Genomic DNA, 27,145 nt, shown 5'->3' with positions numbered 1-27,145 from the left:
TGTCCACCCTCTCCACAAAGTTGCCTTCTACATAGCAATTATTAATGCTGCAGGGGGTCTGCAGTGCAAGTTGGCCACTCACGCTCAGCCTTTCCTCTCTAGATACTGATGGCACTCAGTGCTGGATGTGGGCAGGGCAGAGTTTTCCTGCTTACAGTGCATCTTCAGCCTTCTTGGTGCTGCCTTTCATGCATCCATGTCCCGTGTTATTCTGTGGGACTCATTGGCCATGTTGGGAGCACTGCTGGAGAAGCTTTTTATACTCATGTACCCCCAGGTCAGCACCCCAGGCCCCATGCCTTCAGTGACCCTGTATGTCTTCCATCATGGAGTCACCCAAGAGCCCAGCATACAGGAATCTCTCAATAAGTATGAAATGAACAACTTGATCAGGAGAAACTTTGACCTCGTGCCGTATTTTGTTTCGAAAGCACTTGTCACTATGACACCAGGCTCAGTGGTGCACCGACCTTTCTATTGGATGGATTTCTTCATGATGAGAGGACGAGGGAAGAGCAGAAGCTTTCTCATGTGTGGAGGAAGGAAAGGCAATGATCTTAGAAAGTGAGGTAGGCTTCTTCTCTGATGTTAGAGTCTTTTTTTGTTTTTTTTTTTTGAGTCTTTTTTTTTTTAAGATTTTATTTATTTATTAGACACAGAGAGAGAGATCACAAGTAGACAGAGAGGCAGGCAGAGAGAGAGGGGGAAGCAGGTCCTCTGCTGAGCAGAGAGCCCAATGCGGGACTCAATGCCAGGACCCTGAGACCATGACCTGAGCTGAAGGCAGAGGCTTAGCCCACTGAGCCACCCAGGTGCCCCTGATGTTAGAGTCTTAAGAGAACAGGAAATACTGTCGTTGCATCTGGAGATGGAAGAAATGTTGTCAAAAAGGTCCATCAGCGTCCGCCTGGCCTTTCTAGCCACCTCCACAAACACTGCAGTAGCCCAGAAGGCACTTGACAGGCCGCCCGATCCAGACTCAGTGTTCCAAGACAAGCACACCTCTAACCATGACCACCCAGGAGATAGGACATTCTGTATGGAAGGCAGGCTGTCTAGCATAATAGTGAACACTTGCCTAGGGCACCCTTAATCATCGACTCCTTCATCAGACCACAAAGACTCATGAATTAAAATTGTATTGTTTTAACCAAATGGCTTTATGTTTGCCTTTCTCTTTCTGTGAGAAACTTCTAAGTAATTAATAGGCCATGTGAGCCTGTTATAAAGACAAATGCTATAAAATACTGTACTTTTGTGAACCAGGGCATTCTGGCTAAGAAAGAAGGAAGGAAAATAAGGAGGGAGGGAGGAAGGAAATGAGGGAGAGGAGGGAAAGGAAGGGAAGGGAAGGGAGAGAGAAGAGAAGAGAAGAGAAGAGAAGAGAAGAGAAGAGAAGAGAAGAGAAGAGAAGAGAAGAGAAGAGAAGGGAAGAGAAGGGAAGAGATGAAAAGTGTGGTTGAATGGGGTATAGAATAACATTACATTAAGAGACAGACAAGAGGAGCCCCTAGCCTGGACCCCACACTTTAGAAGCCCCCATGTCATAGACCTACAAACACAGACTTAATCAAAGATAAAATTAAAGATTACTTCACTTGAAGCTGGTGCTCAACGCTGTCACGGCATGACCATAACTGTCAACATATGCTTTTCAGACTTACGCTGCTCAAGCCCCAGAGAAAGACTTCTTCATGTCCTTTGCCCTTTATCTTCAAAGTCAAAGGCAATAGTGTCCTGGTGCTATGAAGGTTTGTAGATTCTTCAGAGATAAGCACATCTTGGGCAAACCATTAATAGGGATGGTAGCTCCATGATCCTAGTAGAGACAAGCAGAACAGCAGAACAGCCAGAAGTTTAACGGAAAGAGCCAGGGAAAAAGACAGCCAAGAAGAATCCTCACAGGATTCCACTCATTCCTGGGCGTCCACAAAGCACGTGTCCCCACGCTGGAGCAGTCAGATTAGGATGGGGAGCAGAGTCAAGAGAATTTTCTGCACCACAAAGACCCATCAGCAAATGTCAGGAGTCTTCCTGGTTCAAGGGACTGAAACAAGCAACTTGGACCTCAGATTAAAAATAAGATCACACTGGCTGTGAGAGCCATCTGACTGTGATACCCACCACCCCATCGCTCCAGGATTGCTTTGGTTGATCTGACTGGCTAGGTGGGGTCCCCATCCTCCCTCACCACTCCATGGGCATCCCTCCCAAATCTGTGTACTGCGGGGAATAGGATGACCTTCCCCGACAGAGGAGGACTATTCTATGGTCAAGGGCATACAAATACCTGCTGTCTCCTACCAAATGGGCTAAAAGAGCTTTCAAGGTCCTTTTTTTTTTTTTTTTAAGATTTTATTTATCTATTTGACAGACAGAGATCACTAGTAGGCAGAGAGGCAGGCAGAGAGAGAGGAGAAAACAGGCTCCCCACCGCGCAGAGAGCCCGACGCGGGGCTCGATCCCATGACCCTGAGACTACAACCAGAGCCGAAGGCAGAGGCTTTAACCCACTGAGCCACCCAGGCACCCCTCAAGGTCCATTTGTAAGAGAATGTAGGGTAGTCAAATTTCCAAGACTCTGGACACATCCACATGAAGGACTGCAAATGGGAGTATGCTTTACTTTAAAAGAAAAAATAAGTATATGAATTAAAATCACACTGATTCTTGGTGGTCTAGAACACTGTGTAAATGCCCAAGGCTTCTACCCTCAGAAAGAGGAACTTTGGGAACACCTGGCTGGCTCAGTTGGTAGAGCATGTGACTCTTGATCTTAGGGTCATGAGTTCAAGCCTACGATGGGTGTGGAGCATACTTAAAAAAAAAAAAAGAAGAAGAAAGAAAGAAAGAAAGAAAGAAAGAAAGAAAGAAAGAGAAAATAGTTAGTTATAAGGGGGGACTTTTACATAATCCCAGAGTCCTGGGATTGAGCCCCATATTGGGCTCTCTGCTCAACGGGGAGCCTGCTTCCCTTCCTCTCCCTGCCTGCCTCTCTGCCTACTTGTGATCTGTCTGTCAAATAAATAAATAAAATCTTAAAAAAAAAAAAAAAGAAAAGAATTAAACAGATACAGAAGTAACCAGACAAACAGTTACAATAAGGCAACAAGTGGCAAGTCAGGGGCTGCAGGGATGGCAGAGTTTTTCTTCTGCCCTTCTAGGTTCTTTGACTGGTTTAATAATTAAATTGACAGCAGACAGATTAACAGGAGAAAAACAGAGGCTGAATAACATTCATCCCTCCTGAATACATGGGAGAGACCCAGGAAAACAGTAGCTCCCCTAAATGGCCAAAGCCATCGCTTTAAATACTACCAAGCACTTTCTAACTGGACTAAGAATCAAATTGACATGAGGCACTTTAACAGAAGAAAATCCAATTTGATAGCATACATGCAGGGCATCCACACAGATGTGGAAATTCCAAAGACAGTGAGGCTCAAGGAGGTACACACGTCATCCTGAACTAAGGAGGAGGTTGTTGGGGTCTGGGACTTCAAGCAGAAGGAATGCACTTCACAGGAAGATGAAAAGCAGGAAATGTTTGCAGGGTCACTCAGAAACAATGGGACAGAGAGGACTTTGATGGACCAGACCTTGCTAGCCTCCTCCCTGTTCCCATCCTTCCAAGGTTATCCATGCTGACAATTCTGTTCCCAGAGCAGCTCCTCTGGCCTTTTTTGTGGGGGAGAAGGGAATAAAGAGCTTTTCCTGAATCTGCTGTGTTTTGACTGCATTTTTTTTTAAAGATTTTATTTATTTATTTGACAGAGAGAAATCACAAGTAGATGGAGAGGCAGGCAGAGAGAGAGAGAGGGAAGCAGGCTCCCTGCCGAGCAGAGAGCCCGATGCGGGACCCGATCCCAGGATCCTGAGATCATGACCTGAGCTGAAGGCAGTGGCTTAAACCACTTAGCCACCCAGGCACCCCGCATTTTTTTTTTTTTTAAGTAGGCTCCATGCCCAGCTTGGAGCCCAAGGCGGGGCTCAAACTCACCACCCTGAGATCAAGAGTTGGACGTTCAACTGACTGAGCCACCCAGTTGCCCCAGTTTTCATGGCTCACAAGGGTGAGGTTGCTGTGCAGATTCAAGTCCACACCATCTCCATGAGCTAGAGTTCCTAGGGAATTTAGTATCCTCTTCCTGGTACGCGGAGGGAGTCACCCTTATAAATGGAGATTTCCTTTATAATGGGAAAGTCTCTTACAAAAGGCAAACTTATACTTGGTCTTCAGATCAACTCTCTCATGCCTGCAGTTTCTTAAAAATAACCAGCTTAAAATAATCAATGTGCCAAAGAGGCATAATTTGGGGTGGTGTATTTTGCTTCCCTTTATGGCATAAGGTTTTTTCCTTTGAGTGCGATGAAGATGTTTTAAAATCAGATTACTGAGCAGTGCTTGGCTGGCTCAACAGCAGAGCTTGGGATTCTTGATTTCGGTGTTGTGAGTTCGAGCCCCATATTGGGTGTAGAGATGACTTAAAAATAAAAATAAAATCTTTAAAAAAAACTAATAATAAAATTAGAGTATTACGATGGTTGCACCATTCTGTAAATACACTCAATTCATTCCACTGAATTGTACACTTAAGTGTGTGAACTAAATAGTACATAATTTATATCACAATGAGACTGTTTTTTAAAAGTTAAGGGTGAGCATGGTACAGAAAACAGAGAAGGCAGGACATATAAGGGGATGCTGAATGCCTGCTACTCAATGTCCCTAAAAAGCTGACCTCTTTCCATTAGCACCAGCATTCCCCTAAGTCACCAAGAGTGTCTTCCAGTAGAGAGGATGTTTCCAACAATTGCAATCCTGGAGTGGTTCCAACTTACCTTCACTCTAGAAATACCACGTGTGTTTACGTGGAAAAGGATGCATCATCTAGGAGATAACCTTCCAGCTTAGCTGATTCTAGCCTTTGAACTATTTTACAATTCTGTAAATTGTAGGGAGTTGATAGTCACACAGATTCTGCTGTCCTCCCTGTGGAAAAACCAGTTTTACCCCACTTGCCGTTCATGGTCAGCAATCCTTATTCTATGTTAATTCATGCCTCCAGCCTTCTCTTTTGAATCAATTACCACATCTACTCACTCTCATGAGTAGGAAAAAAATCTTTAACACATTTTCATGTTTCCTATCCATATGAGAGTCGCGAGCTTCCCTTTTCCGGAAAATCTTTTAATTTTTTTTAAGATTTTATTTATTTCTTTGAGAGAGAGAGAGAGCACAAGCAGGGGGAAGCAGCAGGCAGAGGGAGAGGGAGAAGCAAGCTCCACGCTGAGCAGGGAGTCCAGTGAGGGGCTCGATCCCAGGACCCAAGGATCATGACCTGAGCCAGAGCCAGACGCCTAACCGACTGAGCCACCCAGATGCCCTGATAATGATCTTTTAACAACTTTGTCTGCATGGGAGGTCTCGTGCCTCCTGGTGACAGGTGTATAAAAACTGAAGGCAGAAGCTTTAAAAAGGAGAGGGGAGTTGACCTTACTGAATGTGAAACAGTGCAACAGGGGAGATGGCTGGAAACCTATCTGGAGAGTCTGTTTCCACTAGAACACGTGTCCCTCTGGATCTCCCACGGCGCACAGGCATGCACTGCAGCAGCGCTGGTTGCTCCCTGATAACCAGGAAGCTAGAACTGTGGATGATCCGGCCCCCTCTCCCCTCCCCTCCTCGCAGGGCTTCCATAGCTCCAAGTTCAACCCGCCCCCGAGGTGGCGAGCAGCACAGACCCGTGTTCGGCAGCACAGCTTACACCCGGGAGCCCCCCTAGATCTTCATGCTCTGCAAGTCAGAGAGAACACGGACCCCGAGAGCCTTCCCCAAAGCAGGGGGCAAGATGAGAGAGACACTCCTTGCCGTGGAACCGGGCAGGGGGTAAGAAAACGCCTTCCCCTTGCGCAGGTGATTTGCCTAGCATTGCAAACAGGAAGCAGGGCGTAGGGTAATCGTTTGTGGCAAGTTCACAGGGGAACTCCGGTCACTTAAGGGTCACTTAGAGCAAAGAGTAATGATTTGATCCGAGTCCATTCAGAAGTTGTTTATAGAGTCATTCAGAAGATGTTTATAGAGTGATTCTATCAGCCGTTACAGGTTAGGTGTGTTCAGGTAGAGAGAGAGAGATTAAATTAGTACCAAAAGGATCTTTTCTTCTTGCTCCCAGCCCAACCCCTGGAATAGTGCCCTGAGTTCCAGGGTGCGGTGCGGGACAAGGGAAGGCCATCGTGCGTCTGTATTACCCCCCCCACTCAGAAGCATGTTTTGCCTTTTTCATCTTGCTTGGCGAAGGTGTTTTAAGCATTTATTGGTGCGTGTCCTGGGTGAAGGCCAAGGACGTTGGGTACAGAGTGGGAAGCTGTGCATTCCTCTGAATATGCACTTCGGAGGGCTGCTTCTCTGCATCTTCTGTTTTCTACCCCGAACTCGATCGTTATTCCTCTGAGTTGCACATTCCCCCTAAGCATTACGGCTTTTATGCCTCATATCAAAATAGAGTTAATGATTTCTCTGGGTCCTCTGGATGGGTCTCCACGCTGAGGAGATCTGAGCACCAGGCGGTTTCGCCAACGGTAGAATGGGGTTGACAACCACACCAGCACCTCGAGCAGCTGCAAAGGCATCACTGTACGAGGACGGCCCCCCAGAGCCTGGCTCCGAGCTCTCGCCTGCACGTATGAGCTCAGGGCTGTCACGGTCATGACTGCCAAAGGGACATTGGCAAGGTTGAGCCAATGACTGTAAATCAGTCCTCCGCATGGCTGCATATTGGAATCACCTGGGGAACTAAAAAAAAAAAAAAAAAAGAAAAAAAAATACCCCTGCCGGAAAAACAGCCGGTACCGGAGATCCTGGCTTTGTTGATTTCTCTGCAACCTGGTGTAGGAAAGTTTCCCAAGTGTTTCCTGTATGCATCCCAGGACTGAGAGCCGGGACTCTGGAACGCCTTGGAAATGAGTCGTTCTCATAGTTCTAGTCTCTGGTGGCACAATGTTCTTTCAGGGACTATTGCTAGAGGGCTCTCCAAGCCAGAGATTCCCTGTGCTTTTCTCGTAAAGGTCATGTGGCACACGGAGGTCGTGCAGGGGTCTTCCAGCCCGTGCAGCTGCCCAGGGTCTCCAGGGGTTTGGAACCTGATAAAAGCGAGGTTCCCTATAACGCGTACATGTTTCTCATAAAGCTCTACATGCAGAAATTGGCTCCTGAGACCAAGAAAAGGAAAGTAGACTTGTTTGAACAAAAGGAGTTTCTTTTCCTTCAAGCCACGCCAGCCCTTGCAAAGCAGGGACGGCAGCTCCTCCTTCCCCTGGCAGATGCTGATCAACTCCGCGTTTACCCGAGTGGCTCATTGTTAAGACAAGAGGTGTGCACTCCCTGACCAGGAGGCGTCAGCGCTCAAACCAGCTGCGGGCCCCATCAGAGCTCCAGGATATGCAGAACCTTCTGGCGGTGCCTGACCCAACATCATGAGGACCTGTCTGCCTCGAATCAGTCGTCTGGACCATGCCGCCCAGTGGCTCTTGCTTTTGGCCGTGTTGGTGGTTTTCCTCTTCCTGCTGCCCTCCTTTATGAAGGAGCCCAACACAAAACCTTCCAGGTAAGGCTCTGACCCTTCCCAAATTCCTCATACTCTGTTGGAAGCACATTAAAGGACTCTAGCCCAGGGAAGCCCTGGGAGCCCCAAGATGCTGCCGTGTCCACACGGGGTGTCAGCAAGCAGGAATGTTGTCAAGGACCCCCTGGCAAGGGAGATCCAAGGGGGCACGTAGGGAACACACGGGAGCGGGGAAACCAAGGTGTCCACGTCGAGGGGAAACGTAGGCAGGAGCTGGCCAGCGATGGGTTTGGGTCTCCAGAAGGCACAGATGGGAGATGACGTCCCCCTCTGGGATTGTGTGTAACAACAGGGGCTTTGGGGATAGTTCTCACGCGCCACTCCTGCCATTTGCGGTGTCCTAAAGCAAAAGATGTACACCGCGGTTACCCTTCACTTCTAAATCTCATTCTCTTTGAGGACCTGGTGAGAAACTTTGAGACCTCCCGCCTCGCTTACTTCTGGGCTCCAAGTTCATCCTTCAGAAGGACCTTGTAGATCAATTTCCTTAGACATCAACACATCTCCAGCTGCAGAAGACCCTTTTTCTTTCCAGACTAGTTTTTTTTTTTTTTTTTGCGGGGAATGACTTTATTTCACTGCTCTTAAAATTTGAAAGTAATACCTGCTCTCATAATGTTTAGAAAAATCCAAGCAAGAAGTGAGGGTCTCCCATCACACCCCCATGTCTACCCACTCTTAAGCGCTGACCACACTTGCTTCTTTGGCGGACCTATAATTATTACATAATTGTAGGCAACACTTCTATTCAAAATGCCTTATGTGCCATTAATTAATTCTGATGGTTATGAATTTACAGAGATACAGAGAGTGAACTGCCCAAGGTCAGCCCGCTAGGGAGTCGCATGGCCAGGATTCAAAACCTGGTATTCTGCTTCTTTAGCTTGTGCTTTTTACCTTATGTTACACAAGCCCTTAGCACAGATAAACAAATAGGTGGGGGTACGCCTGGGTGGCTCAGTTGGTTAAGCAACTGCCTTCGGCTCAGGTCATGATCCCAGCGTCCTGGGATCGAGTCCCACATCGGGCTCCTTGCTCGGCAGGGAGCCTGCTTCTCCCTCCGCCTCTGCCTGCCACTCTGCCTGCCTGTGCTTTCTCTCTCTCTCTCTCTGGCAAATAAATAAATAAAATCTTAAAAAAAAAAAACCAGATAGGTGGGTAGATAAGTGGATACAGAGGCAGGTAGGTAGGTTTCACACCACACACATTGTTCCACGGGCTGGCTTTTTATTTTTATTTTTATTTTTTTAAAGATTCTATTTATTTATTTGACAGAGAGAAATCACAAGTGGGCAGAGAGGCAGAGAGAGAGAGAGGAGGAAGCAGGCTCCCTGCTGAGCAGAGAGAGCCCGATGCGGGACTCGATCCCAGGACCCCGAGACCATGACCTGAGCCGAAGGCAGCGGCTCAACCCACTGAGCCACGCAGGCGAAGGGCTGGCTTTTTAAATCGACACTCTGCCATGGACATCCTTCCGTGTCGACATGTACAAATCTACTCCCATTTTACTCATGGTGCATGGCAAGGATATGGGGTTACTCAACCAGTCTCTATCGGTTGACCCTTGGGTTGATCCTATTGGGTTGCCACTGGCTCGTCACACACTTACATAGGCATTTGAGAAGGCAAATTTCTAAGATTGGAATGGCCAAGGCAATGGGTACATTGGCAGCAAATGCCCACAGATGCCATCGGGTCACCCCTTTTTTTATTCTTTTAAGGATTTTATTTATTTATTTGACGGAGAGAGACACAGCGAGAGAGGGAACACAAGCACGGGAAATGGGAGAGGGAGAAGCAGGCTTCCTGCGGAGCAGGGAGTCTGATGTGGGGTTCGATCCCAGGACCCTGGGACTATGACCTGAACTGAAGGCAGACGGTTAACGACTGAGCCACCCAGGCGCCCCCAGATAACCCTTTGAGAAGGTTAGAACAACAGGTGTGCACGTCCACAGAAGAGCTAGCCTCGCTGGGGCTGATCCGGATTCTGACCCCCTCCCTCCAGCTTCTCCACCTCCCCCAGCCCTCCTGCCCCACCCCCCAAGCCTTGGGTCTTCGCTCTGACCTGCGGGGTGGGGGAAAGAGCTCTGAACCGATAGGACACCTGGAGCTTTAAAATGGATGAGACTGAATTTAGGGTTTCTTTTTTCTTTTTTTTTTTTTTTTCAATCTTTGCTGTAACTTTTATAGACTGAGTTTTTGTTGTTGTTGTTTAAGATTTTATTTATTTATTTGACAGAGACAGCCAGAGAGGGAACACAAGCAGGGGGAGCAAAGAGAGAGAAGCAGGCCCCCTGCTAAGCAGAGAGCAGGTCCCCAGGACCCTGGGATCATGACCAGGGCCAAAGGCAGATGCTTTAACCACTGAGCGAGCCACTCAAGTGCCCCTAGACTGAGTTTTCATCATGAAACATGACTATAAAGTTATTGAACTGCCCAAGGCGTTAGACATGAGGGAGAAGGTAATCCACTGAGACGTCTCAGTAAACCGTCTCCATAACTAAGCACAAACCAAGTGACAGAGTGAGCACCTTGAGAGCAGAGGTCCCGAGAGGGAAGGAGGTGTGTCCGCTGGAAGCTTCCATGAGGAGATGGGTCTCTGGTATCTGAGACCCCCGTAGGGCTTAGATAAGGCGTGTGGGGAGAAAAGCACAAACAGGAAGGCGGGACTGCCTGCGTCCTCTTGGCTGAGCCGCGGACCAACACGCCTTGCAGAAATGAGGGGCTCAATCTCCAGAGCAGGGGAAGGGCATTCCAGAAGGGCGGGGGTGAGGGTAGACACCAGGAGGCTTTTAGGCAGGGAAGTGTCCTCCTGAAAACGGTATTGTGCAATGGTTAGTCTGTCCGAAGGGAACAAGATAGATTAGGAGTGAATCACCGCTTTAGGCTGGCCCATAGTGGCGACCCAGGGACGGACTTCACAAGCAGATTATCCCGAGATGAAGGGAGGGACTGAGGCTGACAGGTGCCCTCACAGGTGGCTTTAGCCTTTGAAATACAAGGTGAAGAGGACCTGGGGCGGGAGGGAAGGAAGAAGTGGAAAATCAGGTCACGTTTTGATGAAGGAGAGGGGTGGGAGGGAGAGACAAGGTGGGGTGGGGTGTGGGGGGGGTAGGGGGAGCTGAGGCATCTCTTCCCACGGTGCAGCCTGGGGAAAATAAAATCAGATAAAATGGAGTTGTAAAACGCCAACCCAAATGTGCATCAGTGGTTTCTTTTCTTTTTTTCTATAAAGATTTTATTTATTTATTTATTTATTTATTTATTTATTATTTATTTTTTAAAGGGTTTTATTTATTTATTTATTTATACCCATTTCCTATGGGTAGGGACAGAAAGATCACAGTAGGCAGAGAGTCAGAGAGAAGAAGGAAGCAGGCTCCCTGCTGAGCAGAGAGCCCGAAATGGGGCTCGATCCCAGGACCCTGGAATCATGACTCCAACCGAAGGCAGCGGCTTTAACTCACAGAGCCACCCCGGCGCCCCAATCCGTGGTTTCTTTAAAAAAAATTTTTTTTATTTATTTGAGAGTTTGATAGCAGGGACGGTTAGAGGGAGAAGCAGACTCCCTGCTGAGGAGGGCGCCTGAAGCAGGACTCGGTCTGGGGACTCCAGGACCATGAGCTGAGCCAAAGGCAGTCACTTAACCAACTGAGCCCCCCAGGTGCCCTGTTATCTGTGGTTTCTGAAGGTCCTTGTTACCAAGGTATTTCCTTGTTTATGACACAAGATTATCATTTCAGAGCTGGAGATGTCCGCACACCCTAACCTATGTTCAGAAGCTTTCTGTGGGTTATTTCTGGTCCTCACAATTGTCACCCAAGATTAGCATTTTTATTCTTTTACACAAATGAAGGATATGAAGCTCAAAATATTAAGCCTGGGGGCGCCGGGCTTGCTGGGTAGGTGGAGCCTGCGGCTTTTGATCCCGGGGTTGTGAGTTCGGGCCCTGTGGTCAGTGTGGAGATGAGATAAAAAAAAAAATACAATCTTTAAAAAAAAAAAAAAAGTTGAGCCTAATTCCACCCAGCCAGGAAGTCGCAAACTGTAGATGTGAACCCCGGGGATTTGGGCTCCAAAATCCGTGCTTGTCCCTCCCTCGGACAGGTTGACTCTCCAGAGCCTCAAAGTCTAACGGAGCAGAGAGACGGAGACAGAACCAGAGACGGTGCGGGGTGTTAGGAGTCGTGACCGCAGTTAAGTCCCAGGCGCTATAAGAGCAAAATGAAAAGAGTCATTTCAACCCCTGGGGCAGGGCACGGAGAATATCCTGGAGACGGTGATGTTTGTAGAGCGCCTGAGGGCCGTGGGACACTTCGGCCAGCAGGAAGATTGCGCACCGAGGAAGCGGCGGGAGCAGCAGTGTAGACACGGGAACGGGCGGGCGTGTGCAGGCGTGAGAGCTTGGTGACTAATGAAACTTGACGCTAGAGGGCTTGGCATGCCAGACACTGGTCTCCAAAATCCCCGATTAGCGACCACATATCAAGGCTTTGGGGTAAATATTGTTGTTAACAACACCCTCTTTTCCAAATAAGAGAGGTTAGGCAAATTATTCAAGGTCACCTTGGTCAGTTCAGTTCAAACCCAGACCAGCTAGCTCCGGAGTCCGGCTCCCAGCCCTGCCCCGGGCGAGCACTGTCCCTCCTTCCTCTATCACACCCATCATAACGCATTGTCCTGAACCCAAAGTTTGTTTTCTGCCAGACAGTGCATTTCCTGTGGGTAGGGACTGGCTTATTTGCCCCTTCCCGCAGTATTTTGAGCTGGTCCCAGACACGGTGGTGTTTTTTCAATGCTTGTCGACCAAAGAGTAAAGGCAGGACCCTCGGTAACGTATCAAGAGTTTAAATTTTATTCTCCAGCTACCGAAAACTTTAGCATAAGGGAGGGACATGATGACGTTCCTGCGTTTTCAAGACTCCTCTGTTACCAGATTATAGGGGACACTGGGGGGGGGGGTGTTCTCAGGGGGGCTGGGATCGAGGCTGTTGGAATGGTTTACGGTAGGAGTCCTGGGCAGGGAGGCTCCGGCGGAAGGACGTTAGGGAGAAAGGATTGGGAATAAGATTGGCTGATTTGCCAACAAAAGGATAGGACGGTATGATTTCCAACCGAGGTTACTGGACTACCTTTTGGATTTTCTTCATCTGGTCCCAGTCTCCTACGTGGTCCCGGATATGTAGATACGGATCTCAGACCTTGTCTCTACCTGCTTAGCTTTCCTGGTCTGGAATGACTTTGCCCTTAAAGGCTCTGTGCCTTGTGTTGGCTTTAGAGCTAACCCGGGAAGCGTGAGCTATAAAATCAGGGCTATGGACTTGCTTTTTCTTTTCTTTTGGTCTAAGAAATATAACGTTATTTTCTATAACCTCCCGATTTCTAATTGTGGACCCCCCGTTCACCGAGCGTCCGGGAAACCTAATTTCAGCCGTCCTTGTTCCTCTGCCCCCTTCCCAGGATGGCATCAGGGGCTCCCGGATACCAGATGTGGTGCCAGGGTCCGGGGGTTGGGGGGGAGCCGGGGAGCGGCACTGATTCTTCGCCCTTGTACTGCCTTCGAGACATCCATCGTCTCTGTCTCTTAGCTGTTCCATGTCCACCCGCTTAGGTGTGGGAATTTTCGGAAGGGGATCTGGGTGTGCGCCCCCTAAGGGGCAACCAGCAAATTCTTGTGATTCCACAATCACTGGCTGATATCCTTTTCTGCTTTTTTGGGAATGAGCGCACATTGCTTTTATAAAAGGAAGAACAATTCAGCAAAGTCCGTTTCTGAAGATTCAGGAACAGAAGACCCATCTAGCCCCCCCCCCACTGCCATAGTGAAGCGCCCCTCCCCCCCAGCAGAACCCCGTCCCTGGGTCACGTCTACACTCTCTCCCCACGCCCACGTGACTAATAGCATCGGATCGCTAACTCCGGGTCACTGTTTATGTCTGTTCTCCTCTTAGAGCTGGACCTTCTTAAGATCAGTGACCCTGGCTGTCTCATTGTTAATCCTCAACAGATAGTTCTAAGCACCAGGGATCTAATCACCCAACAGTCACTGAGTATCTGTTTACTACATGTCGCATTGCATTTTCAGATTTTCATAGCATTTTTTATAAGATATCTCATTTAGGGCGCCTGGGTGGCTCAGTGGGTTAAAGATATCTCATTTAGTTTTCATGTTTTCCCCCTTTATTTATTTATTTTTTATTACGCTAACATGCAAATGTTCCAGATAGTACTGAACACAGAGCGCTCCCCATGACTTCTCCTTCCTCCAGAATCCTGATTCCCAAGGTGCCTACTTCAATTTTCTGCCCTTTCTTCTGGTATTTACCACCCTTTTTTAAAAAAGATTTTATTTATTGATTTTTCAGAGAGAGAGAGAGCGCACGCACAAGCAGGGGCAGCAGCAGAGGGAGAGGGAGATGCAGACTCCCCACTGAGCAGAGAGCCCGATGTGGGGCTCATTCCCAGGATCCTGGGAATGTTTCAAGTATCATGACCTGAGCCGGAGCCAGACACCTGACCGACTGAGCCACCCAGGGGCTCCGTATCATCCTATTTCTAAGTCACATGCCTACCTGCTACCTCTTGACTTCTCAATTAAGGAGTTTAGTGCTGTGAATGAAATGTCCTTTACCATGGCCTTGACGCCTATCACCCTTTTTGGCTTCAATCTCTGGACACGTGAACCCAAAGGGGAGTGGATGGTCACTGTCTGTCTACGTGTTAGCACCCGACCCATCTGTGGAACATGGTACTTTTCCAAGTGGCTTTTATACACCATGAAGTCCTCACAATGGTATTATGAGACTGGTATGAAGAGTCCCATCTCAGGGGGGACGCCTGGGTGGCTCAGTTGGTGAAGCGTCTGCCTTCAGCTCAGGTCATGGTCCCAGGGTCCCAGGATCGAGCCCCGAATCAGGCCCCCTGCTCAACAGGAAGTCTGCTTCTCCCTCTCTCGCTCCCCTTGCTGTGTTTCCTCTCTCGCTGTGTCTCTCTCTCTGTCAAATAAATAAATAAAATATTTTTTTAAAAAAAAGAGTCCCCTCTGGGGGGTCGCCTGGGTGGCTCAGTCGTTAAGCATCTGCCTTCAGCTCAGGGCATCATCCCAGAGTCCTGGGATCGAGCCCCGTTTTAGGCTCCTTGCTCAACGGGGAGCCTGCTTCCCCCTCTGCCTGCTGCTCTCCATGCTTGTGTTCTCCTGCTTTTTCTCTCTGTCAAATAAATAAATAAAATCTAAAAAAAAAAAAAACATTTCCCATCTAATAGATAAGAAAACAAGGGCTCTGAGGGTTCTGTGACTTGCCCAAGGTCACACAGCGGGCTGGTCAGTGGACGGGCTGGAACTCAAGCAGGCTCCTTCCTGCCCCGTGTGTGTCACCGCCTTTTTGTCAAGTGCTAAGAAGTTAGTTTTGTGTCAGACTCAAGCTCAACACATGAGAACAGCCAGAGTTCCAGAGGTTGAGTTTTGGGTAGGTAACAGCCGAAGCACGGTGGGCGGCCGCCCTCCTGCCTCCTCGTGGGGGACGGGCTGATCGTGCTGCCCTGTGGCCTCAGGGAGCCTCAGCTGGAAGTTATTAAAAGCCACCCCACTTGTGGAGCTTCTGGCCCCAACGGGCGGCAGGGGTAGCAGCCCACTGGACCCCCTCGCTCTTCTCCTTCCTCCGGGGCAGAGGGCTGGGGAAGGGGAGGAATCTTATTTTCCCCCAAGGTCACTATGTCAAACACGCCAGGATAAAAATGTCACCGGAACTCGGGCTTACGCCTGAAACAAATCGTACTTGCAGGTGTGATTAGCCGCAAAAGAGCTAAGCCCCGTGCCAGACCCGGGTGATGAAAACTGACCCCGCTTTGAGCAATCTAGGTTCGCGGGGCGAGTTTCCAGCCACAGGAGCACAGGGTCTCGCCTCGTATCTGTGATTCTGGACCTCTACGTACCTGCCACTGTTTTGTTGAAAACACTTTCTTCCCCTGTTACCCCGGTCGTACCCACCACCACCCTGTTCAAGGTCGTCCCTACTTTCCTAAACTCTCAAGACTCAGCCTGGGGGGTCTGGAGAGACCTGTGTGTTATTCATGTATCAGAGGGAGCACATCCAAATTTTAAACCAGCTTCCCATTTCCCGGGCCACAGTTACTTCAGTGAACGGGATCTCAGGGAATGCTCTGGGCCCCTCCGTTGGGGGAGAGCTTTGGAAATTGGATCCATTTCCTAAAGCACTAGGAACAGTGGCTTAGATGTGTTTCCTCTTCTGTTCCCATTTTATATTGTTCTCCATTAGGATTTAATTGGCCAGAAGCTAAACAAATAAGAGAATTGGCTTTGATTTGAAAAAAGAACATTTGGAGTAACAACAGAATACAGATTTCTGTATTTTTTTTCCCCAGCCTACAAAGAGAATTCAAGCCCGTTAAGGCAAAGTACAATTTTAGTGATGGAAGCAACTTGTGGACCCATCTAAAGTTTCAAAGTAGGGCGCCTGGGTGACTCAGTGGGTTGAGCCGCTGCCTTCGGCTCAGGTCATGAGCTCAGGGTCCTGGGATCGAGTCCCGCGTCGGGCTCTCTGCTCAGCAGGGAGTTTGCTTCCTCCTCTCTCTCTCTCTCTGCCTGCCTCTCTGCCTACTTGTGATCTCTCTCTGTCAAATAAATAAATAAAATCTTTAAAAAAAATTAAAAAAAAGTTTCAAAGTAAAGTTCTAAAATGTAAATCATGCAAAAAGTTTCAGGATTTCCTGGGGGTAAGATACTGCAGAGTTTGAGGTATGGGGGGACAGTGGAATGACTGGCTTTCATTTCGGATAAGACCGGAGCCCCTAAAGAGCTCTGTGGACACCACAGCCCGCTCCAGGCTGGGCTGACCACGAAGGCGGGCACTGGGGGTGAGAGTCGCCCATCAAGGCGGGGCCTCGGCTGGGGGTGAAGAAAGACAGTGCTGGGGAGACTAGGGTTTGTTCCCCTTTCAAGGAGAGGCATAACGGAAGCCAAGGATGGGGAACCAGATGTGTAACCCCGAAGAGGCAATCATGCCCTGGATAAATTGAGCGAGCGATGAGGAAAGTGGATCGTGGAGACTGCGGGGAGGGGGTCCGGGTCGTGAGGACGCGGCCACTCATCACAGAGCAGGTACACCTGCCTGGAGCCTCTTCTATCATCTGTTCCACGGAACATCAGAGCCCAGAATTATTTAGGAAATTAAAGGTGTTTTGGTTTTGGGATTTTATTGAAGAATAACAGATATACAGTATTGTATACCGTTTTAGGTGCACAAGAATGAATTGATGTTTATATATATATATATTATGAAATGCTCACAATCAGGCCAGTTTCCATTTGTCACCATATGAAATTGTCAGAATATTATGGACTATGTCCCCTAGGCTTGTACTGTACAGCCCTGTGTCTTACTTATTTTACTAGCGGGACACTGTACTTCCTAATCCCTCGGACCCGTTTTGCCCACCCTCCCCCACCACCTCTGTTCTGGCAACCACCACTGGACTCTCTGTAACTACGAGTCTGTTTCTGTTCTGTTTCATTTTTATCTGTTTTTGAGATGGCACATGTATGTGAAATCCTACGGTATTTGTCTTTGTCTGGCTCATTTTACTTAATCTAATCTATCTATGCCCATCCAAGTTGCTGCAAATGGCAAGACCTCATTCTTTCTTATGGCTGAGCAGTATTCCATTTTATATATATATAAATGGATATAATATATATATACATATACATATATATTTCTCCATTCATCTGTCACTGGGCCCTTGGGCTGCTTTCCATGTCTTGGCCATTGTAAATAACACTGCAGCGAACACAGGGGTGTGCATATCTTTTCAGATTAGTGTTTTCATTTTCTTCGGATAAATATCTAAAGATTTTATTTATTTGACAGACAGAGATCACAAGCAGGCAGAGAGGCAGGCAGACACAGAGGAGGAAGCAGGTTCCCCGCTGAGCAGAGAGCATGAGGCGGGACTCGATCCCAGGACCCTGAGACCATGACCTGAGCCGAAGGCAGCAGCTTAACCCACTGAGCCACCCAGGGGCCCCTCTTAGGATAAATATCTAGAAGTGGAATTGTGAGATCATCAAAGAGGTCTTTTGAGCTCTTGTGTTTTCCTTGATAAAATAATCTTCTATTCCTACTGGTTTTATCAATGGCCTCGGACTCGGGGTGTTATTGGTCAGGTTCAGTTGGGATGACCTATTCCGTGGCTGAGACACCTTCAACACTCCCTGTATTATTTCCGGTAGATACAATTGAGCACTGAACAACATGGTTTGAACCATGTGGGTCTGTTTACATATGGATTTTTTACAGTACAGTAGTGTACGTGTATCTTCTCTTCCTTACAGTTTTATGAGGGACATTGTCCTTTCTCTAGCTGACTTAGGGGCGCCTGGGTGGCTCCCTTGTTAAGCGTCTGCCTTTGGCTTGGGTCATGATCCCAGGATCCTGGGATAGAGCCCCATGTCGGGTTCCCTTCTCAGCGGGAAGCCTGCTTCTCCCTCTCCCTCTGCTTGTGTTCCCTCTCTCGCTGTGTCTCTCTCTGTCAAATAAATGAATAAAATCTTTAAAAATATCTATGTACATAATACATATAACATACAAAATATATGTTGACTTGTTTATGCTATTGGCAAGGATTCTGGCCAACAGCATAAACAAGTCAACATATATTTTGTATGTTATATGTATTATGTACATAGATATTTTTAAAGATTTTATTTATATTATTTATTTATTATTTATTATTTTATTTATATTATTATTTATTATTTATTTTATTATTATTTATTGTTTATTAGTAGTCAAGTACTGGGGAGCCAAGAGTCATGTGCAGATTTTCGACAGTGTGTGCGTCAGTGCCCCTAATCCACACAGTATTCAAGGATCACCTCTGCCATATTTGTGGGAAAACTCTGCTCTCTTGCCCACAGTTTTTCATGACTTCAAGTATAAATAAACTCTGAGCCTTTTGCCCTTTCTTCGCTTCCAGGTTTCCCATGGTGTTGGGTAATTCAGACTTAAGAGGAAAGAGGATGCCAGATAATTAATCTTTTGTATCCATTTTCTTTATTGCACAGAGCCAGGTAAACAAACCCTGCTAATGATAAATTTCTTTTTAAAGTGCTACATTTTATATTTTTACCTCCCAAATAGATCAGACTTTGATACTGAGTTGTTGTTTTGCTTGGATGAGATCCAAGCGTGACTTATCTGACCCTTTGAACCCTTAATAGAAAACAGGCTCCCCCCTTCACCCCACCCTGGCCTTACTCATGCTGTTCAAACCCAGGATCGCCCAAGGTCTGGACAAGGCGAATACAGGGCACCCACCACACAGACGGAAGGCATTTGAGCATTCAGTAAATACCATGCATGAGCATAAGGAAATGCCTACATAGACACCCACATTCCTAGCAATCATAGTTGTATTTAATTATAGGGAAATGAAATGAAACTTAATTCCATAATTTTGTCAGTACCTAGGTCATTGCTGCGACTCCCTGTAAAATGTGAAGGAGTCATTGGTCACCTGCCAGGGACCTTGCGCCTTCTGCCTCTGGGAGGGACTGTAGAGAGGAGCTCCGTTCCCTGGGGCTGGCGTGGCCACGAGGCGGACGGCCAGCTCTCTGGGCCGTCGCCTGTGTGAGACGTCTCGTGGAGAAGCCCACCCTGCCGCGCCATCTCCCCGATCACAGCCGTGCCGAGGTGTTTGCACTTTGGAAGGGAAACTTCTAGAGGCCTCTTGCAGTTTGGAGGTGGGAAACGCAGGGGGAGGCGATTCCGAGGTTCACGGGTGGGTAACAAGAGCTGTCTGCTCGCTGAGCTAACGCCTAGGCCTTGGTTGTGCCTCTGGCTTGAAGCTTCAGCTCCCTGGTGCCACTGGAGGGGAGAAGAGTGAGTCTCACGGTACTCAGACTTCACAGCACCAACATAAGGTGGCCCAGATCCCTCAAGAATGTTCTGGACTAGGGCGCCAGAGTGGTTCATTTGATGTAGCATCTGCCTTCGGCTCAGGTCGTGATCCCAGAGTCCTGGAAGCGAGCCCCGCTTTGGGCTCCCTGCTCAACGGAAGTCTGCTTCCCCCTCTGTCTCCTGGTCCCCCTGCTCGTGCACTCTCTCTCTTTCTCTCTCTCCCCCACTTAAATAAATAAATAAATAAATAATTTTTAAAAGTGAATAAGATCAGGACTATCTCAGGGTTTCCCCTCTGCGCGGAGGGTACCCTTCCAGAATGGACACTTCAGCAATGTCTATCCAGTTCACGAGCCAACAGCCGTCTCTTTCTCTTGAAACTGTCCTCCTCTCCTGCCCAGGGTGGACCCCAGGGCTTGGGTCACTTGCCATGTTGGTCAGGCACAGGAAGGGACACAAGTGGGCCGGAACCATAAAAATTAAGCACTGGGAGCAGAGAGTCATGAGTCCCGGGAGGAGGTGTTCTGGGGCGGCCGTCCTCCGCCGTCACGCGGGCTGAGGAGTGGAGAGCAGAAAGCAGCCTAAGAGAGAGACTCCAGGTTCCAGACCCTTCTAGAAGCTCCGCCACATCTTGCGCTTGGGTCCTCAAGACATTTTCTATCCTTATGATAAATCCCTCCCTCCATTTTTTTTTTTCTTAGTTAAAAATGGAAAACAAGGAATAAAGGCTTAAAAGTCTCGAAGGCTATTAGTTTTTCCAGGCTGCTCCATGTCACAGTCTGGCCCGGTGTCACCGCCTTCCTCAACCCTCTGGGCGGGGATAACTCTCCGCATCGCTTCTTTGAGCCTGGTAACAGGCAGAGGCATTGGCTACATGAGGCCAGTTAAAAATGCGTGTGCTCCAAGACGGAAGGACCCACTGCTAGCCTTTCGGAAGGACCCACTGCTAGCCTTTTCCCTAACAACCTCCCAGAGGAGTAAGGCCTTCTCTGTTTCAAGGTCAGGCCAGAGAGCGCCCTTCTTGCAAAACCAGAATGAAGGTGCTTCCCTGGTGCCCAGAGAGCAGGACATACGGGACTGCCACAAGGGCTGGCGGTGATGCGGGAGGGAGACCCTAAATGAGGAAGGATCGACAGAGATAATCTGCCTCGTGCACAGACCACCATGGGGGCCTGCCCTGTATTTCTCTAGTGATGAACATCTCCTCCATCCTCCGCCTGTAATAACAATGTCTACAGCGTCCTCCACAGGTGAAAGGCTGTGCCTTATTCAAATCTGCATTCCCGGGACCCACACAGCATGCTGCACCGAACATCTGTTGAATGAGATGTTCTCCGTCTTACATATTTCAGAGTCTGTTCTATTCCGCTGGTTTAAATCCATTTCCTGGTGGGTCCAGAGAGCCTTCCGAAAGCTTTTGTGTGACGATGTGGGAAGTGGTGGCGGGCTTCAGGCTTCGTGGGAAGGGCTGCTGGGTGTGACTGCCTCCAACTTTGTTACTTAGGGAGGAGTTTTTAACCTTGCCCTTGAATGAACATAATCCCCAGGCATGCCCAGTTCGGCAGCCCGTAGGTTTCTAGTCCTGTCGTGTGTCCCAGGAGACGGAGCTGTGGGTCAGGCCACCTCCCCTGGCTCCTTCATGCTCGCCCATTCCCCAGCCCATGTCCAGGGGACAACTTGACGTCTATCTGTGTGATGATCTGTCGTCCCCTTTACATCCTGGGCTCCATCAGGGGAAGGAAGATGCCCCAGGAACTAGCACACCACCGTACATAGGAGGCGCTCAATAAATATTTGCCGCATAAAAGAACAAATTAGAGGCCATGGAGTTGGGAGGTGGGAAGTCAAAGCTGCAACCAGAGAAGGAGGAGACCAGACTTAGGAGACCCCCACCTTGCACAGGACAAACCATGAGTGACTGGGAGCAGAGCACCAAGGCAGTGCTGAGAAGCCGGGAACTGAGCGCGTATTTTGTGCCAGAGGCTAAGCCCTTGTTAATGCTCACAGAGACTTCTTGCAGAAACAAAAGGCAGCAACCCATTTTACAGATACAAAAACTGAGGGGCAGGTGGGTTAAGATTTCTCCCAGCCACACCAGCTAAGACATGGAAAGTGCTAGGGATTCTCACTCAGGTCTCTCTGGCTACACATTTCATGTTCTCTCTCCTTCTCTTTCTGCGGCCTCAGCAAGTCTGAGATGCAGGGCTCGGAAGAAGAAGGGTAGAAGCAGACAAAGGGGAGCTACTTGGGCCAAGAGGCGTCAAGTGAGCCAGGAGGGCCAAGGATGTCAGGGAAAGGAGCAGGAGTTAAGGACATCTGGAAATCCACCAGGGTGATGGCTGTGGGTCCCCAGAAAGGACGGTTCTTTTTCCCACGGTTCCCAGGAATCCCCCGAAAACCTGTGTGGCACAGAGAACCCATCTTGAAGTCCAGCTGGGGAAACCTGCCCAGTGGAGGCCCCACGCTTTCCTCAGCGGAACACCTGATGCTAATTTGCATAAATGAAGGGATACTTTTGGCAGCCTCGGTCAAAAGGGGGAAATGAAGAGAAATCTAATCCTCGGAGCCAAAAACCGGGGGCGCCAGAAGCCAGGCCAGGCACCCTGCACCGGTCCTCTCCCACTGCTAGAAGAAAGCATGGCCGGCTGGATTCAGCTCCTGTGCCCCCAGACCCTTGTCCCAATCCCTATCTCCGACCTGACATTCTCCAGTAGCTTCTCCTGGACAAGAAGACGAATGATAAAGTCCAAACTCCTCAGTGTGACTTACGAGGCAGATACTAATCGGGTTCTGCCCACCTGTTTGGGACCAGCCCCTGCCCAGACAGAGCCCCTTCCCTTGTGCCCACCGAGTACACGTGCTCCCCAGGGCGAGTCCACCACGGTCTCTAGGGGTCAGAGGCAAGTTTCTAGACCCATCGCCAACGGGTGCAGCTTAATCTGGGGGTATGGACGGTGACACGCCTTGCCTTCATGTTTAAAAACCTGTGGATACGATCCTTGGCCTTCATCCAGACTTCCATCTGTCCCTAGGGATCAGCACACGCTGGACGAGAAGAGGTCTCCAGGGTTGCTCCACAAGACGGCATGGCAGGTCACCACCGCAGGAGGAAGGACAATTCTCCCGGGGGCGCTGTCAGCGCAGGAGAACAGCACAGAGGCCCCCCTGGCCCAGGCCACCGCCCACTCCACCCAGAAGGACACCAGAGCAGAGGCCAGTGAGAAGAAGGACCCCATGCAGGACACGCTGCCTCCGAAGGCGCGGGACAGGGCCGTGGCCTCTGATGGGGCAGAGACACGGTCGCCGAGCAGTCAGGACCCCAGGACCATCAAAGGAAGGCAGGACCAGAACAAGGAGCCCACAGCCGCCAGGACAGAGTCCCCAAAGCCTCAGGGCAAAGCGCAGACCACAGCAAGGACACCCGTGCCAAAAAGTCAGGCCAAGGCACTGACCATGCCAGGAGCAGGGTCCAGGGGGAGGACAGTGAAAGGAGTGACCACAGTGGTTGTCCCCCACCGGGAGACAGCCCGAGCCACGCCACCTTCCACTCCCTTCCGGAACCGCACCACAGAGAGAAAGCTAAGTCTACAGGCCACCAACTTCAAGTCTGAGCCCAAGTGGGATTTTGAGGAACAATATAGCTTTGACACGGGGGCCCTACAGTCGGTGAGTCTGGCCACAGCCTCCCTGCTCTGAAGCCCCCTGCGGACAGCTCCCCCCAACCTCCGTGACCTCCCAGGCTCTGCCCTCAGGCTCTGCCTTATCCCCTGCCACGGCGCAGTGCCCTACCCTACCCTGCTTTGACCCCCACCTTCTTTCCTTAAGTGCTCAAAGTGGGAGGAGAAGGCAGGTCCCAGATCCTAGCCCAGGCAGCGTGGGAAGGGGTGAGGGAGAGGAGCCCTGCCCAGGAGCCCCCCAGAAGGTCTGGAAGGTCACTGAGCAGGGGGAGAGACGTCTACTTGTTCTGGGGCCCTCCTCGGGCGGGGGAAGGGGCAAGGGTTGAGAGGGGGCAAGGAGAGGCAGCACTGATAGCTGAGGACCCCCCAGCCTGATGCCGACCCTGATTCGTGGGAATGCCTTGGCTTCGCCCGCCTTCCCCGTCCTCCATCCCTAAGAAAAGCAGCCTGGGCCCACGGGCGGGAGGGAAACCTTCAGAATCCGTATGTTTGCTCCAGGCGCTCCCGCAGCCCCGCCCCCTCCCAGCCACCAGGGTGCATCCCCTGCAGCCCCAAGAAGGGCCCGTTCTCTGGGGCCCTCGGGGCTCCAGCAGCCAGGACAAGGGCGAGGAGGATCAGCGGGCCCTCGGAAGATGACGGGAGAGGCCGCAGAAGTGGCGCCTTCCGGACGTTGAGGCCCGCTTTCTGCCCCTGCCCCCAGCCCGGCCCCTGGCCATGGCCTTCCTGGGCCTCTGCCTGCCTGACCCACCCTCCTGCATGTAGAGCTGCCCCGACTCAGTGAAGGTCAAGGCCTCCAAGTCACCCTGGCTCCAGAAGCTCTTTCTGGCCAACCTCACCCTCTTCCTGGACTCCAACCGCTTCAACCAGAGGGAGTGGGAGCGCCTGGAGCACTTCGCACCGCCCTTCGGCTTCATGGAGCTCAACCACTCCCGTGAGTCTGTCCCCCCCCCCCCGCCCCCCGCCCCGAGGAGCCTGAGCCGCTGAGCCTCTGGCTCTGGCCTGGCCTCTTCCCTAGGGGGCTCCCCCTGGCGCTGGGAGAGATGGTGGGCCCCCCCCCCCCCCCCCCGCCGCCGACCCCTCCAGGGCTCTGAGCGGAGCCCCTCGTTGCAGTGGTGCAGAAGGTGGTGAAACGCTTCCCTCCGGTGCCCCAGCAGCAGCTGCTCCTGGCCGCCCTGCCCCCCGGGAGCTCCCAGTGCATCACCTGTGCCGTGGTGGGCAACGGGGGCATCCTGAACAACTCGCGCATGGGCCAGGAGATAGACAGCCACAATTACGTGTTCCGGTAAGCGGTCGCACCCCAAGCGCCCCATCCCGACTGAGAGACCCAGGAGGGTGTTCTACGCCCCGATGCAGAAGGTGGAAGGCCTGGGCTGTCCGGAGAGCTTCCCTTTATACCCACTTCCTCCCCATCTCACTCTGCCTTCCCCACCCGCCTCCACGCCTGTCCCTCCTGCACTCACGGGGTCTGTCCTGTGTGTGGCCCTGTCTGCCCGCAGACTGAGTGGCGCTATCACCAAGGGCTACGAACAGGATGTGGGTACCCGGACGTCCTTCTACGGCTTCACCGCCTTCTCCATAACGCAGTCCCTGCTTGCCTTGGGTGGTCGGGGTTTCCGGCACGTGCCCCTGGGGAAGGTGAGCAAAGAGGACCCGGCCTGCCCACACGCAGAATCTGAATGGGGAGCACGAGAGGAGAAAGGGAGCCCAGCGTCCCGTGTCTGGAGTCTGGCTGACGCGGGCTCTGTTCATCCGAGGGGCCCGGGCAGGGAGGATGGGCAGCCAGGCCTGCGGAGGGCAAGCGGGCAGGCTGGTACTGGAGCCAGGCGCCCCCGACCCCGGGGTCCTGAAGGCAGGACTTCCGGAGCCGCTGTCCTTGGTCCTCAGGATGTCCGCTACCTGCACTTCCTGGAGGGCACCCGAGACTACGAGTGGCTGGAAGCGCTGCTTCTGAATCAGACGCTGGTGAAAAGCCTTCTATGGTTCAGGTACCCACCGCCCCTCCCTCTCCCCTGGCCGAGCTGCGTCCTGGGCGGCTGTGAAAGGCTGGGCCAGTGGGGACCACCTTAGCGATCACCTGGAGAGGGGCCCCCCTGCCATGCCCCTGTCCCTGACTTGGCCTGAGTCGGGAAGGTGAACTACCCACCGCCACCCACAGGCGGCGGCCCCAGGAGGCCTTCCGGGAAAGCTTGCGGATGGACAGGTACCTGCTGATGCACCCAGACTTGATGCGCTACATAAAGAACAGGTGAGAGCAGAGCGGCCGGCGCGTGTGGAAGGCACCGGGTGCCTCACATCCCTGCGCCTCCTGACGGCGGGGAGGGGGGCTGGGCTATTTCCCAGGTTTCTGAGATCGAAGACCCTGGACACTAAACACTGGAGAATCTACCGTCCCACCACGGGAGCCCTCCTGCTGCTCACGGCCCTTCAGCTCTGTGACCAGGTGAGACTACGGCGGGAGCTGCTGGAGAAGCAGCTGGGGGGTCCCTGGACTGGCCCCTCGGGGGGACCACGGCTGGGGCGGGGGAGGGGTGTGAGTGTGTAAGCACACACGTGTGCAAGTGTACACCAGGGAGCCTGCGCCCGGCCCCCTAGGTCGAAGGGCCTCCCAGCCCCCCAATAACACGTAGCCCTTGAGCACAAGCCTAGGAGGGAGTGACCTCGGGCCTCATTTCTCCTCCAACCTTCACGTAGGTGAGCGCCTATGGCTTCATCACCGAGGGCCACGAGCGCTTTTCTGACCACTACTATGACAAGTCTTGGAAACGAACCATCTTTTACATCAACCATGACTTCCCGTTAGAGAGAACGCTCTGGAAGCGGTTGCACGACGAAGGTATCATCCGGCTGTACCAGCGGCCCGTAATTTCCAAACCGAAGATGTGACTGGGGCCTGGGCCGCTGCGGTCTCATGGGCCGTTCCAAGGCACGGGCAAGGTGGGAGTTTTGAGACTCTAACCACCGTTCTCCCGGAGCTCGGGCCAGCCTCCTGGCCCCTCCAGACCCTGTCCCCCCGGGGAACTCTGGTACCGAGGGGGAGACACGTTCAAGATGGCAAATGACCCATTGAGGCCTTGGAGACCTTGGAACATGAATGCTCAAAGGAGGGAGGACTCCCGTCTTGAGACCCAAGAATTTGAACTAAATGGAGTGATTACGGGCCCACACCGCCCACTGAATCTCACCCTTCACCATCCAAAAGCTACCTGACGCCGGCAGGGAAAAGCCCCAACCTACGAGACGAGACATGGAGATTTGGTTTCGAATTCCAAATCTTGTACTTAGCAGCTGTGAAATCTTGAAGGCCTTACTTAATTTCACTAGGGATCGTCTACAGGACCCTTCCTCCTGGGGCTTATCTGATTCTAGAAGGATCTGGACCTTTCCTTGTCTTTGAGTTCTTTGACAACTCTCTGGGTTGCAGAAAATGGATAGTCATAAAAATAATTCTTGCCTGTGAAGATGCAAATAAATCTTGTACAGTCAAGAGGCACGTGATGACCCCCCCCCGGGGGGGGGCAGTGACCTGTTCTGTACAAACAAGCAAATGCGTGTTCACGTTCCTGACTGCCTGTGTGTCTGTCTGTACTGGAGGTGCTCCTTCGAACCGGTTTTTGCATCTTACTGGTTTCTTCATTAGTTAACCAGTGAATAAAATCCTTGACATGCGTTCATTTTGTATTTGTATGAGAGTTACTGTTCTACCCTTGAAAAAACATCTTCTCTCATGTCCTGAGGCCACTGTTGTATAAGCCGTAGCACGATTTTGGGGGTACCCATTCCACAATGATTTTTAAAAATTACTCTCTGTAAAAACCTGAGGCCACAAGGACCCAGTTTCCTCCCCTTTCATTGTCCATCCTCCCGCCGGGCCTGCACTTCCTCAGACCTCATGTAGAGAACCCAGAACAAGCCAAAGGTTTTTCGG

The 27,145-nt window shown here is 50.8% G+C and overlaps 1 protein-coding gene across 1 annotated transcript; it reads left to right on the top strand.

Moving 5' to 3' along the window:
- The first annotated feature begins 7,357 nt into the window (after positions 1-7,357).
- Positions 7,358-26,891, top strand: ST6GALNAC1 (ST6 N-acetylgalactosaminide alpha-2,6-sialyltransferase 1). The gene is made up of 9 exons (XM_082705299.1): positions 7,358-7,607; positions 22,576-23,209; positions 23,983-24,151; positions 24,331-24,502; positions 24,717-24,855; positions 25,105-25,205; positions 25,376-25,465; positions 25,561-25,660; positions 25,912-26,891. Exons 1-9 carry the CDS (start codon positions 7,477-7,479, stop codon positions 26,101-26,103), a joined length of 1,728 nt encoding a protein of 575 aa, XP_082561425.1. The 5' UTR covers positions 7,358-7,476; the 3' UTR covers positions 26,104-26,891.
- Positions 26,892-27,145: the final 254 nt, after the last annotated feature.

This window comes from Mustela nivalis (genome assembly GCF_964662115.1).
Source record: "Mustela nivalis genome assembly, chromosome: 17".
Taxonomy (NCBI): Eukaryota; Metazoa; Chordata; class Mammalia; order Carnivora; family Mustelidae; genus Mustela; species Mustela nivalis.
The sequence above is the reverse complement of the archived record's forward strand: the minus strand, read 5'-3'. Positions and strand labels throughout refer to the sequence as shown.